The 17,700-nt window shown below is 35.7% G+C and overlaps 1 protein-coding gene and 1 pseudogene across 1 annotated transcript; both read right to left on the bottom strand.

Moving 5' to 3' along the window:
- Positions 1-2,884: 2,884 nt before the first annotated feature.
- LOC132563972 (uncharacterized protein K02A2.6-like) lies at positions 2,885-5,045 on the bottom strand. The gene is made up of 2 exons (XM_060228724.1): positions 4,893-5,045; positions 2,885-4,804 (listed from the first exon to the last, which is right to left on the bottom strand). Exons 1-2 carry the CDS (start codon positions 5,043-5,045, stop codon positions 2,885-2,887), a joined length of 2,073 nt encoding a protein of 690 aa, XP_060084707.1.
- Positions 5,046-13,067: 8,022 nt separating this feature from the next.
- On the bottom strand, positions 13,068-16,975 carry LOC132563970 (C-type lectin lectoxin-Thr1-like; annotated as a pseudogene).
- Positions 16,976-17,700: the final 725 nt, after the last annotated feature.

Below are 17,700 nucleotides of genomic sequence, written 5' to 3'. Positions count from 1 at the left end.
GCACATCAATATGTTATTGATTAGACTAAACATTGTTTAAGTTATAGGATCAAAGGTTATATATTAAAATCAAAATGTATACTCAACAAAAAAAAAAAAAAGAAACGCACAATTAAGTTATGCAATCAAACGGCTCTGACGTTTAGGGAAATTTGTACAAAATCTTATATCATTGTGACGGGACAAGTCTGCTCGTTACAATATTGTAGATACTCGTGTCGTCAGTAGTTACGCAAAGTGGAATACCGGCGAAAAACAAAATGACACCTGGCGGGGGCATCATTTACACGAATCCATGCACGGATTATCCTATGTATTGAATTCATGAGAATATTTATTCGCCTTAAGGGAATGCTCCATTCTTGTGTAATGTTGGTTGCAACTGGTCGCGGTTAGTTGGGCTTTTTTGACGTTTCCTAATACGCCTGTCAAGCTCATACCACAGATGATCAATCGAAGACATGTCAGGGCTTTATGGGGGTCATTCGAGAGGTTAACGTTGTTTGCCGTGAGAATATCACGACAGACTCTGGCAACATGCTGTCGAGAATTTTCTTGCTGGGAAATTAGGTTATGACGTTTGAGAAGTGGAAGGATATGTGGTTGGAGGAACTGGTCGCTGTACCAAACGGTATTGAGGTTTGGGCCACTAAATGCTATTTTACTCCATGATAAATGCCTCACATTACAGAGGCCCCATCGAATCTGTAGCGTTCAACCACGTATGCGTCGGCGAAACGGTCATTGCGTCTACGATATACGTTTTTTTCTTCCGTCTGAGCGATACAGACAGAATCTATATTCGTCGGTGAGCGAACACGCCTCCATCGACGTATCTCAAACTTATTTTAGCCTTGTCTTTGCATCCAGTCAAGACACACTTGTCAGAGGAAGACCGACATAACGACGGCACGCAAGCGATTCCTGCCAGTTTGAGAACCAATGTGTCTGCCATGAGTACCTACGGTACGCGACGCAATCTCTACAGTTGTCGTCTTGAATCTGCTGTTACAATCGAATCACACCTTTTGTCATCGCGTAAAACGCCTTTTTTTCTGACGTTGCTTTTAGTTGTAATGTTCACATTGTATCATTACTGAAAACGTATTGTGTATTACTTACCGCACACTATTGTATATTACAACGTTATTTAAGATATAAAGTGTATGATGCAATGTCGTTTTTTGCACGCTCTCACATTGCAACGTCACTAGAAACGTGCTATGAAACGGATATTGCACAGTCTTGAATATTACAACATTACTGTGAACGTGTTGAGAATACTTTATGTCTATGAATGTGCTGCGCATGGTGTACCGCACAGTTCTACGGTGAAGGTATTATGCATGATATACCGAAAAACTTGACTGTGAAGGTATTGTCGTTGGTAGACCGCAAAGGCATGATTATTACGGCGTTATTTGAACATGTTGTGTATGATATACTGTACAATCCTAAAACGTTACTGTAAACATATATATCGTATACCGCACAATCATGATATCAAAACTTTACTATGAACGTGTTATATATCGTATTCTGCACAATCCTAAATATTAAAACGCTACTTTGAACGTGATGCATACGGTATACCCCCACAATCCTGAACACAACAATGTTACTGTGAACGTGTTGTGTATCGTATACTGCACAATAATATTAAATATTAAAGCGACTATAATGTTAAAAAACACTACGAGAAAACAATATAAAACGTTCTATTTTCCAATAGTATGTTACAAATCTAAGACTTTCTGTCAATTACTAAAATTGAATGTCACTGCAACCATTTTTATTGATATCTAAAAAATAAAGAATGTAAACAGTGCGGTCTTGATCTAATACGATTCAAATACGAAAAGGAGACGAGGACCTAAAAGTTACCTTACAGAAAGTGCCAGAAAGCGTAAGGGAAAGGAGCCAGACCAGAAAAGAGGACAGGCAAGAATTTATATTAGACAGGAGATCAATAGATGGAGAAAGATGAAGGAAGATCTTGGACTGAATACGGATTCTGAATTATATCGTATCTGCCTGTGTTAGACGCATGAATATGTTATGAACAACACTACTAAAAGTGTTATCTGATAAATGTTGAATGAACATTATCATGTATATCAAAACCAGACCACCGTGTAACAGGAACCACGTTTATTACAAAATAACAAGATATTCACAACGAGACTTCCGGTCCCGCATGTAGGTGAATACAATTTCCATTCAGCATAAATGAAACGGAACGCACCTACATGGAATTATACACATATATACAACATCTCCCCTTTTAATAAAAGAAGATTATCATCCAAGCTCACTATTCTTGATTTGATACTTTCATGTATCATTCCTCAAATCAATTACTCTTATCCTATATGTGAATATCCAAGTCAATTTCATACACTATAATTGATGGAATTATATGTTCACTTTGCCAAGTTCATAAGCTTTGTAACATATAGATATATATAATCAGAGCCAAGTTCATATTTTCTTTTTTTTTCTCTTCTGAAAGTTCATCACATAATCTCGGAATCTTTCTGGTACTTGTACTCGTCTCCCTACACGTGTATAAGTTGGTTCGGAGTCGAGCTCTGGCTCAAAAAACTCATCATCCTCCTCCTCGGATCCTGTGTCTGATTTAACATAATCCTCATCATGGCTGTCTGAGGTTGATAGTGAATCATCAGGAATCTCTACGAACTCGTCATCTCCAATTTCCTCAAATGTAAAAACCTCAGAGGACATTGATGGAGATAAATGGACCCGGTTGCGCCTTAGAACAATTCCTTGGGGTGTCTGCATCTCATCCGAACAATCATCCTTTATACCAATCACTCTGGCTGTTTCCCACTGATACATTCCTTTGTTTTTGTACTTCACACTGTCACCTTTCTTTAATGGCTGAAGTGTTTTTTGATTTTCTATCATAATACACCTTTTGTTGTTTTTGTTGATTTTTCATCCTTTTATGTGCCTTGATATTGCGAGTTGATGGCTTCAACAGCTTCGACGACATCGGGAGTAAAGACCTTAAACGACGTCCCATCAACAGTTGAGCTGGTGATGAGCCTGTTTCTCCTGGTGTATTTCTGAACTCCAACAATGCCAAATATGGATCCTTTCCATCCTTCACAGCTTTTTGAAGCATGTTTTTAACTGTTTGTACAGATCTCTCTGCCATACCATTGCTTTGTGGATGATATGGGCTACTGGTGACATGTTTGAACTTCCATTCTCGGCTGAATTGCTTGAATTTTCTCCCACTATATTGCGGACCATTATCCGAAATGACCTCGGTTGGAATGCCGTAACGTGCAAATAAAGACTTCATGTGATTTATCACCGTTGTTAAGCGAGTGTCCTTCAGTATCGACATCTCCACAAACTTAGAATGGTAGTCAACTATCAGCAAATAAATCTGTCCTTCGAATTGGAACAAATCTGTCCCTACCTTTTCCCATGGCCCTGTAGGTATGTCGTGAGGTTTCAGTGGTTCGCGTGTATTTGCATTTCGAAAAGTACAACAAATGTCACACTTGGATACAAAATCCTCAATCTGACCACTTATCCCTAGCCAGTATAATGCTTCACGTGCACGGGCTTTACACGACGTCATGCCAAAATGACCTTCATGTATGACCTTCAGCATTGCCTTCCTCATGGTTGTAGGAACAACAATACGATCACCTTTGAATATGATGTGATTACTTACAGTTAAGTCAGCTCTTTCATTGAAATAAGGCTGTACACTCTTTGGTACTTGATGCTTGTCATCTGGCCATCCTTCTTGTGTAATATTACTTAATTCTCGCAGGCTTGGGTCCTTGAGTGTTTCCCTTTGAAACTTGTCCATTTTGGTCGTGGTTACAGGTAGACTGTTCATCACTAGATGAATCTGAGCCTCTACATCCGCAGTAACATCCTCACTCTCCTGGTGTGATAAAGGTGACCTTGACAACTGGTCTGCTACGTGCATTTCATTTCCTGGTTTATAAATGACTCGTATCTGGTATCGCTGTAACCTCATGAGAAGTCGTTGAAGTCTGGGAGTTGTCTCCCCTATCGCCTTTTTCACCACTGTTACAAGAGGTTTATGATCAGTCTCTACTAAGACCTCTCTACCGTAGACATATTGATGGAACCGTTCACATCCATATACTATGGCCAGCAGTTCTTTCTCTATCTGTGCATAGCCTTTTTGGGTTTCATTAAGTGTTTTTGACGCATACTCGACTGGTCTTTCAGCTCCTAAACCATACTTTGATGCATCTACAGACAGCTTGACAGACTTCTTCTCATCAAAATATTGTAATGTAGGTGTGTTTGTTACTAATGCTTTGAGAGCATTAAATGATTCCTCATGACACGATTCCCAAATCCACAACACATCATTTTTCAATAGAGCACGAAGCGTTGCAGAAATTGTTGACAGGTCCTTGACAAACTTTGCCAAATAGTTTATCATCTCCAGGAAACGCCGTAACTCTTTCTTGTCTTCAGGTGTAGGCATTTCCACAATCGCCTTTACTTTTGCTTCGTCAGGCTGTATTCCATTTCCTGAATATTTGTGCCCAAAATACACACCCTCTGTCAGCCCAATTTTACATTTGTCCTTATTCAGGGTCACATTTGATTCTTGTAATTTGTTCAATACTTGCTCAAGCCTCTGTTCGTGTTCCTTAAGTGTTTCTCCCCATACAAGAATGTGGTCAATTATGGATTTGACACCTCGGATACCTTGAAGAATGTTACATATCCGCTTGTGAAAAACTTCGGATGCACTTTTGATCCCAAATGGTAGCCGCTGAAAACAATACCGACCAAATGGTGTTAAATGTTGTTAACCTGGAACTTTCAGCAGCTAACTTGACTTGCCAGAAACCACTACTTGCGTCCAGCTTGCTGAAATATTTTGCTCCTGACAGCATGCTACTAACTTCCTCAGATGTAGGTAACTGATAATGTTCACGTCTTATAGCAACATTTAGATCTTTGGGATCTAAACAAATGCGTAGCTTGCCATTAGGTTTTTCTGCGACAACCATAGAGCTAACCCATTCTGTAGGCTCATCAACCTTAGTTATTACTTAAAGATCTTCCATGCGAGTAAGTTCCTCCTGCACTCTATCTCTCAAGGCTACAGGTAAACGACGTGGAGCATGTACAACAGGTTTCACAGTTGAATCAATCTCAATATGATGCTCACCGTGTAAACAACCCAGTTTATCACTGAATAAGGCATCAAATTTGTCCAGTACACTCGACTGCTTGTTGGAATTTACTACATCGACCTTGACCTGTTTCACCAAGTTCCATTCCTCACATGTTTGTTGACTCAACACTGGCATCGAGTTGAGTTTCACGACTAAAAACTCCACATACGCTTCTCTGTGTCTGTTCTTGCACATCAGAAAACACTTTCCTACTTTCGGAATACTTTGTCCACTGTATGTTGACAACCTAGCATCTGTTTGTTGTAGTTTCACATTTCCTTTCAATTGCCGGAATGTTTTCACAGGTAACACATTTGCCTCTGCACCGGTGTCCAACTTCAAATTGATCATGTAGTTGTTAACATTCAATGTTGTTTCCCTACCATGATTTCTTTGACGATTTACAACACCAATAAATAAATGGTTTACAGTCTGGTTTCCATTTCTACACATAGATTTGTAATGATTTTTATTTCCGCATTTATAGCATGTTTTCCCATGTGCAGGACACTGCCTCGGGGCATGTTCAATTCCACACCTTCCACAGGCTTTACCAGTCTTCTGGGAAGTACTGTCTTTGTCCAAACTTTTTCTGACTGGGCTTGAATTTAGACTTCGTATTACCTGACGGATGAACAAGCTTGTTCTGTTTTACTGCACTAACTTTGTTTTCATCGTGGCTTCCGGTCTCGTTCAAGTCTTTCATTTGGGCGTTTGTAGACTCGGCAATACGACAAATTTCAACTGCTTTAACTAATGAAAGTTCAGGTTCCCTTAAAAGCCTAGCTCTTACTGTATCTGACACTATTCCTCCCACAATTCTGTCCTTGATTAGACTCTCGTGAAGTGCAGCGAACTCACATTTCTTTGTCTCCGATTTTTTGTCCGGCTCAGTAGCCTCAAGGTAAAATTGGAACCTTTGTTTCCATCTCCTCCAGTTTTCCGCTACGTTGCCTTCAAAAATGAGTGGTGGGGGCGGCTTTAACGTCTCCATTCTGACACCATATCATGTATATCAAAACCAGACCACCGTGTAACAGGAACCACGTTTATTACAAAATAACAAGATATCCACAACGAGACTTCCGGTCCCGCATGTAGGTGAATACAATTTCCATTCAGCATAAATGAAACGGAACGCACCTACATGGAATTATACACATATATACAACACATAGTTCTGTTATTCTCTTGAATTTACTATCGAAAACGTGTGTTTGTTGTTGACTGCAAAGTGAGGCCCAATTGGGGGCTTTCGTTTTAAGTGTGAAAATATGACGGTACTGGTGTTATTGTGAGAATAACGACCGTGATGACAAACATAACCTTCATGATAAACACATAGAGACATGATGGATGGTAAACAATATATATTAATGTGTACAGACAAAGTATCAATTCCTGTCAATTTCTGCACAATGAGTTTTTTTCTTTTCCGATTGTAATAACCCCCTTTGGGGTCCCACTATTATAGCGCCCGCGATTGACATAGACAATTCTCACACGACAAGCCAAAACAAAACGAATTACTAAGATTGATTGTTAAAAATTATACATTATAACACTATAGAATAATTTATTGCAAACAAAAATTAGCAAGTGTCATACATAAGACATGTGCATTTGTTTATACTTTCCTCGTAATCCATTTTTTCTTTGCAGCGGAAGTAAATGACTTCGTCTCCTGACAAGCCATGTGACCCACTCGGCTTTCGTCGTAATAAACCGAGCGTTAACATGTTTATAAACAATAGTCAAGATAAACAATGTTCCGACGCCGAACATATGTACATAAACAACAAATTTGACGTTATAGGCGCATGTATCGCTTTATTATGGATATATTATATTGTTCATAAGCCGAATTCTCCATTTCCCGATGTTGAAATTTAAGGTAATAGCCGCTTTAAAATGTCACTGTGAATATGTTTATGATATACCACACGCTTCTAAACAATGTTATTGAGAACGTGCTGTATATGGTATACCGCACGATTCTGAATATCAAAACGTACAATGCAAATTCCAGGATTTTACAATGCTAATTACTAATTTAGTGGACGTTGTATAGCGAAGAAACAATCTTTATTCCAACTCCTTTTTGTTAGACGCAGCATTTTCTTCCACTTTTGTGGGTTCCTGTTTTAGTACTAGAACAATTTGATTTAGATTGTCCTTAAATCCGCTTTTACAGACTCTATGTTAATGTTTAAATGATATGATGTTAGTGATTTACCAATCGGACTTTAATTCCCTGAGGTTTCCCTAACATGCATGCCACATTATAATTCATTCGAAAAGTTACACGTTTCAGAATGTACAAAAAATTACGAAATTTATCTAATTATGGGTTTTTGACTTTTTCAAAAATACGGAGCTAGTGCACCTGCCCTTCTAAAACTAGAATTGTTTTTTTCGATTGATAATGATAGTCCTCATATGTTTCACATTCTAATTCCTTAGCACCACTGGTAGCTAATAGGCAGTTAAATTCATTATTTTGCTTTACTATCTATATCTCTTTACTATCTTGGAGGAATTTGTCTGCTTCGTGATAACATAAAATTCTTTATCATAAAACTCATTCCAGCTTTAAAAACTATGTACAAACTACGTGATGTTGAAATATTAATGAACACCTACACATTCTACGCGGTCTGTATACTTCTTGTATAATCCTCAATGTTTCTATCTTGTTTCCATCTTTTCGTCCTATAATGCCGTTGTTATATGCGTGATAGACTAAATGCTATGTTGACACTTTGTTAGGCCGCATCCTCGATACTCCAGATATTCACTGTCTTTCTTTGTACACCCCTGAACGGTTGAAAGTTCCATGTACAACGCTTTGTGGATAAAAACAATACTTGTTTCAAGCTTACATGTACCCAAAACGAATACCGAGGTCAGGTTACATCACTGTATTCTGTAAAGGCTTTGAAAATGGGTGTTTCTCCTTTGTAATCTTCAAAGGAGCGTATCATTCTGTGGTTGGTCAGTTTTTTTCTCAATAGTAACACACTCTTGACCAAGCAAATAACTCAGCTTGCGCCTTCAATTTTGCCTGGAAATGTTCCCGGGAAGCAGAGACCGAAAGTGATTGTAAAATCTTGGAAGACCGATTATGGTGACACGCATGGCATAGGGATGTGACATCAATACAAAATCGACGGTCCATATGTATGTTCTATAGTGACAATGACACATGTAGATTGACTGAGGAGTTAGAAGGGGACGATACATATCAATGGCAAATAAACATCTATATATCATAGAAGAACTGATATAAAAATAAAATCAATACTATAACAACAATGGGAATAATGGACGTTAGAACATATTTTATTTCATAGATACAACATTAACACATTGCCATTTCCCTTTTTCATTGTTATGTTACAATTGATATGTAATATGTAACGCTATCACTGAACATATCCACTTACAAAGACAACATATTTAAGGAAAAACATCTAATGCAGTCAAATGCTTATACTGATGGCGATATGTGTTTGTTTGTCAGTGATAGAATCTCTACATAGCCAGTAAAAGATAAATGGTCTTTTCCAAGACGACGTGATTCTATATAAGGTATGGTATTTCACACACAAATGGCATTTGACTTAAACAGTTATTATCATGGAAATCCTGCCATGCATCCAGCCACAGTCAGCGTTATGCTTGTCTATTGTAGAACTTCTTTGGTAGTTGTTGAGGACGACGCGTGACCAATAGGTTCTGTCTAGATTTGCTCCATTCACCCATAGCCACGTATCTTCATTGACTATGTCGTTTAGACCTACCCATCCTGCTGTATCTGCAAACAAATAGCTGGCATAACATACGATACACTGTAAAGATATTCCAGTGAGGTCATCTTCAATCTAAATTCCCTTTTAAGAAACACATTTTAAATGTATTCTGGATTTCGACATTTATTTCCATCTATATTTTCACCAGCCACCTTCATTGGTCAAATACCACTGACGGATGCTTTTACTTTTATTATATCGTAATGATTTTCCAATAACATCAAGCTTCAAAGTTATTTTGACATGTATCCTACGAACAACATTTCACTCTGAAAGGTATCAGAGAAGCAGATATCAGTTACCGGACAACATTTTTCGACCATAAGTCCGCTTCAACCAAATGAGCGATGCGGGCTAATATTACCTTTATTTGTATCTACGTCGCTATATATTTGACAAGAGCATCAAGCTTTTGCAAGTTATCAATAATGGCAAGCCGGCCATAGTCGTTCCATGTCAGAGACATGTTGTATCTCTTCACACATAAAGGTTCATCTTCTTCATGTGGGTTTAAATGCAAAAGAATAATATTTGCAACTAAAAATTCAGGAAAGTAGTCAACCAAGTCGTAATTCACAAATTTGACATTGTGATTTGTGTCATAAAAATGAAGCTGAAATCTAACCAAGGTTTTTAAAGTTATACTCAAGAGAAATAAAACAAACAAAATTTCCAAAACGTTATAAAATTCGCCGTTTTAAATTGATAAGTATAACTATAGATAACAAAGTATGTACGAACACAAAAGTCCCAGAAAATATGTTGGAATTCTTTATATATGACTTTTGACCTACCTCAGGTCAAATATCAAAGGAATTCATCCTTTAATCGACCATTTCCAATGGGAAAGTAAAAACGTTAAAACGAATAGAACTGAGAACAATCTAACTAAATCTTATACAATCACCTGGTGTTGATTAGGCATAAAGTTTTGGTAACGATGGAACCGTTTCCATCCGGATAATATCGACTGTTGCTATTAATCTTTGTTACAAGTCAACACTGTAAAATTCCAAATATAGGTAATTCAGACGACTACCATAACAGGGGTTCTTGTTTAGATTTTAAATACTTATGAGCAAACGAGTGTACTCTGCAATTTTTAATACGTATATAGCACACTTATGCATGTCGTCCCGACTATTGATTTTTCAGTGTTGTAGTATATCTGTGATGATGTGTTCATGTATGTATGTAATATGTCATTTTCTTCACTTTCAACTTGTGTATTGGCAATGCATTGTTATGTATTCTAGTAATACACCGTTGTTGGTATACTTAATTCTGTTTGTAATCACAAATAACGGTATTGACATCGCGTTTATGATAATGAACATTTTTAGCAACATTTCACACAATAAACTGATATTGAAAAAAAGAGATCGTAGTCCAGATAAAAACAAATACGACACTTTATGTTCAGAATAAAATGTGTTATGTATCAAACTGTACATTTTACATTTGACATTATGCTAATTTTAAGTGTTGGCCTACACATTGTAACACTGACATTACACTGTGGACAACTGAAACCATGTATGTGATATATTAGACTACTCATTGTTAATGTTGATTGTTTGACTACGCGTTGTGTAACGATATTTAGAGATTTTACTATGACCACTTTCATATCACACCATTGAAAATGGTCATTTGATAGATTTTTTATCATATTTTTGTACTTGCCTCGCTATCGTTAGTCCTAGTCGCCTTGCTTAGCTGTCCACGTTCGTAGACGACAGCTGGCTGCAGGTTTATCATATATAAGGGATCAACTGGGCTGATATTAACTTGTGGAAATTTTAGACTTATCACACATACAAATGCGGTGTTATCAGAAGTAAACATCTGATAAAATATGTTATATACTAGATTTTACATTGTAGAAATATTGACATGACATGTTAATTTGTTGACTTCACAGTGTATAACAATGTATTACGTTATATTACCAGACAAAACCTTGTAGAACTGATATCAAGATATATCATACTTTTGACTACACAAAGTATAAGGATATGATATGCTGTAAACTAGACTAAACATTGTAGAATTGATATTATAATATATAATACATCTGGCTGCACATTAATATGTTAACTATTATACTAAACACTGTTTATCTGATAGAGTCATATGTCAAATATTAAACTATGCATCTATATTGTATAACGTTTAATACGTGTATCTACATTGATCATATTTCAATCAATGGAAAAATAAGCAATTGGTAAAAACTGTAGCGATAATATAAGCATTTTGATACAGTAACTTAAGGTCTATGATATCGCTTTTTCAAGCGACGATAACATTGTTTTGTTCGACCTATTAGAAACATTTGAATTGTTTATGCTTCGATGCCAATGAAGTGTATGGCGTGATCTTTCACATTAGATAGAGGTGGTATTTTTAGGCATACCTAAAGGGTTTGTCGATGTACCACACAAGCATGGTTATTACAACGTTATTTGAACGTGCGGTAGATGATACACCGCAATATACTAAAACGTTACTGTGAACATGTTGTATATCGCATACCGCACAATCCTGAATATTAAAACAATGCTGTGAACGTGATATATATAGTACACCCAGCACTATCCTGAAAACCAAAATGTTACTGTGAAAGTGTTGTGTATGATAAACCAAACAATCCTACATAGTAAAACGTTACTATGAACGTGTCGTATATCAAATATCGCTCAGTCCTGAAAATTACAATGTTACTTTGAACGTGTTGTATATTGTATATCGCACAATCCTAAGATAACAATGTAACTGTGAACGTGTTGTGTACAGTATACTGGACAATCCTGAATATTAAAACGTACAATTGCAAATTCCAGAATTTTGAAAACGACTTTTACCAGAATACTTTTAATATGTATAAGTGAACACTGTACTGTAATGTTTTGTCGAGTACCCCTGTGTCACAATGTACGACGGTTTAGCATCAATTTGATGCTTTGAACTACTAGTATGCTTATATTTCAGATCACATTGTGTAACTGAAACTTAAATACACCGTTTGGATAAGTTATTGAATACACGATGAATACATGAATGACATATATTGAAATTTTAGAAATGAATGCTCATCTTTTATATGTTTATTTCACGGCCTGAACGAGACTCTTTTTTTTCAAATGATGGAGCTTATGTGACTGCAATTCTAAAAATTGATATTTTTTCGATTGATCTTGATTTGCCTCTTAAGCTTTAAAATTAACGTCCTTAGCATCACAGACGAGTTCCTCCATTTATGTTGATGATTTGTGATTTAGATTGAGTAAAGGATTTCCTAATTAGATATCTTAAAATACTAAATAAACAAAGCGACACCTTGATTGTGAATTACATTTGCCTGTATGATGAAGGTAACAGTAGAAGTGTCTTTAAGATGATCTGTTCCACTCACCTTCGTTATATCGAATAGATAAATTATTTTTGGTTAATAATCCGTCATGAATTGTACAGTATTATCGGAACTACGACTTCTATTTGCTTTATTAATGTCAACAGCACAATTTGATTTAGACTGTACAGAAAAATGTCCATTTTACAGACTCCATGTAAATGTTTAAATGGCATGATGATAGCGATTTACCTGTATACAGTGGTACCAATGTATTTATACAGATAAAAAGAACTTGTCTAAACTATAATTTCTAAATAATAATTTTTGCGCTCACTTTGTCAGTTGGTTTGCAACATTGATATCATCCAGTGATATCAACTCTAAGTAAGATATCCACAGAAGACTTTCGGATATACACACAAGCAATTGGTGATATATTTTAAAACAGGTTTGTTTATATCCATTGCTGGCGGACTTTAATTCCTTGAGGTTTGCACTAACATGCATACGTAAATTACGCCCCTAGTATCACCGACAAGCCCAGAAGGAAGAAGTAGTTGTATGGTTCAGTTTTCTTCAATGTTCGACTCTGCTGTATCTAATTCTAAATCATTAAAGGTTCTATTCACTTGTGAATCTTTTGTACAATGTTACAGAAACTTGAAATATTTATGTACATCATCCTTATGATTCACAATCGAATACTTTCTTAAAATACTCCATCTTGCACCATCTGAACAACAGTACATGCATTGTTTATTCCGAGAGACAAATACATACTACAACTAACAAGATAGTAATGTGGTGATATTGTTTACAAAATATTCGTAAATTATATGCTGCATTGAATTCCTTCGAATATAATAGATAATGATTTTCCTCCCATGTTTCACATTCTAGGCCCTCGGCATTATAGACTGCATGATGAAGTTTTAGTAATTATTTTGCTTAACTCTATATCTAAATTTGCATGGAAAGGCACTACTCATGTGTTTGTGCTTTGCAAAAGAGAATTCTGTAGAAAGCATCTATCAGCTAATATTGCATTTGAACAATGACTACACATTTGATCCCCAACGAAAGTTTTGCCCACTACATCGTCCTTGGAGGAATGTTCCTTCTTCGTAATATTGTAAAATTCTTTATCATTAAATGCATTCCAGATAACTTTATAAACTATGTATTGATTACGTGATATTGAAATATTAATGAAAACAATAATACAGGGGTTTCACTCACTATCTTTTGGTGTGTACCCCTAAGCATTTAATGGCTCCATGTGCAATAGTTTGTAGATAAGACAAAAAATACTAGTTTGATCCTTTTATGTGTCGATATCGTATCATGGTATTTTGTACTGGCTTTGAAAATGGGTGTAATCTTCAAAGGAGCGTAACATGCTGTGATTAGTTAGTCAATAGTGTCTGGAAATGTTCCAGGGGTGCAGAGAGTGACAGTGATTGTGAAAGAATCGATTATGGTGATCCACATAACAATGCTAAACCGACCGTCCACTTGTATGTACTTTAGTGACAATAGCACATGTAGATAGACTGTGTGATGTTAGTAGTAGCGGTGCATATAAATGACAAATATACATATATATATCTTAGGAAGAACTGATATAAAAAAAATAAATACGGTAACCACAAAGGGAATGTTGGACGTAAGAGCATATATTATTTCAAAAATACAATATCAACGCATTGTCATTCCCTTTTTCCTTGTTATGTTACACTCAGGCTTTCGTGGTTTAATTTCCGAATTCAACATTTTCATAAGATGAAACTCCATTCAATATTTGTTTTATGAAATACAATATCACTAGTATCTTGAACGACAAAGGCTTATCGTATCAGGTTATTCGTCAGGTTTCGACGATTTTACTTTCTGGTTCTTACCAGTTTCCGTTTGGAATATTTTGAAACAGTTTACTACATTATGGTATACGTATTATCTTGTACGTTCTTGTTTTGAAAATCGTACCACTTTTCTTGTCCTATACATCGTAACATCATTTCGTCATCTCTGGTAGTAGACGCGAAATATTTTACCGGTTGATATCTTATATGTAACGCTGTCACTGAACAAATTCACTTACAAAGCTAACATATTTAAGGAACAAAATCGAATACAGTCAAATGCTTTTAATGATATCGATAAGTGTTCATATGTCAGTAATAGAATATAAACATAACCAGTAAAGATAAATGGCCTGTTCCATAACGACTCGGTATAACTGTATATAAGGTATGGTATTTCATACACGAAGGGCAATTGACTTAAACAGTTATTATCATTGAGTGTCCTGTCATAGATCCAGCCACAGTCAGCGGAAAACATGTCCGCTTTAAAATCACTACTGTAATTGTTGAGGATAATGGCTGACCAGTAGGTTAAGTCTAGATTTGCTCCATTCAGCCATACCCACGTCCCTTCATTGACTTTGTTGTTGACACCTACCCATACTCCTGTACCTGCAAACAAATAGCTGGAATAACATACGATACAATGTAAAGGCATTCCAGTGAGAACATCTCCAATCTAAATTCCCTTTCATGGAATACTTTTGAAATGTATTCGTTTCGAAATTTATTCCCATATTAAGGTAAAAAGAAAATAAACACAGCAACCTCCAATTCCTCTTTATGATTAGGACAATAATCCACATTTTTTTCTAAGTAACTATAAAGTTTTTAAAAAAGTTTTTTTCAGAACTATTGTCAAATACAGGATTTAAGGTTTTTACGAAATTGACATTTCTTGGATACCATAGTCGTTTGGCCCTTTAAATCAAATTAAATAGTATTTTCAAATACGTTGTTTTTCTTACTATAGAAGTAACATATTGTTGCATTGGAATATAAGTATATGTTGTTGCAAAGCAAAGATCACTGTAATGTTACAAGGAATGTTTCCATCTTTTATATCGTAATGTTTTTGCCAATAACATCAAGATACAAAGTAATTTTGACATTCATCCAAAGAAGAATGTTTTCCTTCTTAAAGATATAATCTTAAAGGTATATGAGAACCAGGTATCGGATGACATTTTACGACTAAAAGTCCGCTTTAATCAAGTGAGCGATGAAGACTCATATTACCTCTAGTTGTATTAAGCTTTAATTGATGGAAACAAACCTGCATATTTGACAAAAGCATCAAGCTTTTGCAAGTTATCAATAACGACAAGACGGACATGATCGTTTTCACATTGCGCCTGCGCATCGTTTTACATCAGACGCTCGTTGTATCTCTTCATACAAAGATGAACATCCTCCAGTAGTATGTAACCCGCCCGAACACAACCTAGTAACAAAAGAGCTATGTCGAATCAACATTTCCATACATATGGTTTCCATTAGATACTTCAGTTGGCATTTTGTTTCAAATTATTATCTTACTATCAATCTCGATCTGTTATGTATCTTTATATTAAAAACATTGCTATACAAAACAGTCAATTACGAAAATATTCATTATGAGTGTTTTTATCGGGCAATGTAACCTTAACAGCCACATATTGTTATGTATTGTGTCATGTTAGTAAAACACATCTCCCAGCATTTTGTCTCTTCTACAACAACTTTGTTTTGCTTTTCGAAGTCTCTAAAATGTCTTACTTTGGTAATGTTTGTAAATGACCTCCGACTGCTCTGGAATGGACTTCGGGTTGTAATCTAGGAACCTGAACCCATGGCAATCACCAGTTATACGATTATAGCCAAACATGAGACATTCTGTGTTCACTAGGCAGAGATAAGCACAGTGAATCAACCTGACAGCGGTGGTAGAGTAACTATCAGCAGTTGCGTTGTACTAATGGTCATTCCAATCCCTGATCCAGTATCCAGTGGTATTTAAACCATCACACCAACCTGTGCAAAATGGATAGAAGCACACCAATGCTGGCAAATAATGGACTCTTCAGCATCAGTTGCTTAAGTCAATATTTACCTACAAAGCTACCGTCAAGGACAGGTTTCCACTAATATACATGTATTGGCCTTTTCATAACTCATGATTAACGCATATTTAGAGGAATGGCAGAAATCCCGTAGAATTATGTTTTTATAGCTTTTAAAAAGGAAAAGAAAAGGAATAATTACATTTATCTCGTTTAAGTAATAGACAAATACCCTACGATACTGTCTTAGTATTATTAGAATGTATCTGCACGATGTGTAATCAATGATTAACTTAAGACATTCCAGTCCTCTAAAGTGGTATACGATTGATGTCATTCGAAATATAAGCCACTCAGCTGTCTTGATTGTGATATGTAGCATTGGTGTGTTTTGTCGCAAGTTGATGAAAATATGGAGAAGTTTTATGGTCGCTATAATGATCTCATTAAGAATTATTCTTTTTTTGCGTGACATGAAACTGGACGTATTTGATGTTCGTGAGTTTGCCTATTGGTTCCGTTGTTGTATACCTTATCCTCATTTGAGAACATAGCATTACTTATTTGGATTGACCAAGGTTTACATGGCAGGTAGACAGTAGACGATATTATTCTGTAACACCTGGTCTTATTCCCTTTGTACTTTTTCATGAGTCTCCATGCAAATCTTTCTTGTTTTTGCCATAGTCTTATGGAATTTGAGTTTAATTATGTTGCCATGTCTTTTTTTTTTTTTTTTGATGTTTTGTAGAATGTATGTTATATCGACATGGACATAATAAATGTGTTGAGATTGATATAAAAACAATACATTATCAAGACAGCTTAAAATGAATGGAAATGCCCCTTGCTCTGTTGAGGTTTTCGATAGATTTAAGTCAGAAAGAAGATGAGTACAAGCATAGTTTATTCACATGTGTATGACAATAGACTGTTTGAAAATTTAGTCTTGTCCTAAGTAACATTATTTTTACAATAAAACCAAAAGTATAGTTCATAATGGCATGTTTATTTTGCCGTCGCCTTTTTTAACAACAGAGATTTCATGACAAAAAATATATTTATATAACTTAATGTTTAACCCTTACCAATACATTCATTATCATAATATCAAATGCTTTGATATAGACATATATTCTGCTTGTAAAACAATAAAATAACAAAGCATATTTTACTTAATGGTACAGGAAAAATAAATGATAATTATCTATTAAATCGTTATCATCATATCATGTGTTTTGCTATATACGTGTACTCTTATTGTAAAAAATACAATAACAAAGCACATTTTACTTATGAGTTAAGGAAAATAAATACAGCAACAGTGAAATGTAGAAGGAATGTTTCATAACTAAACACATCTATTGATCAGTAAAGACGTCTTCAGTATGTTTCTTAAGGAAGTGTGCA

The sequence above is a fragment of the Ylistrum balloti genome, unplaced genomic scaffold (genome assembly GCF_031769215.1).
Source record: "Ylistrum balloti isolate Yb309-2 unplaced genomic scaffold, AGI_CSIRO_Ybal_v1 Utg371942, whole genome shotgun sequence".
NCBI classification, from domain to species: Eukaryota; Metazoa; Mollusca; class Bivalvia; order Pectinida; family Pectinidae; genus Ylistrum; species Ylistrum balloti.
Note: the sequence above shows the minus strand (reverse complement) of the source record. Positions and strands in the feature narration are given on the sequence as shown.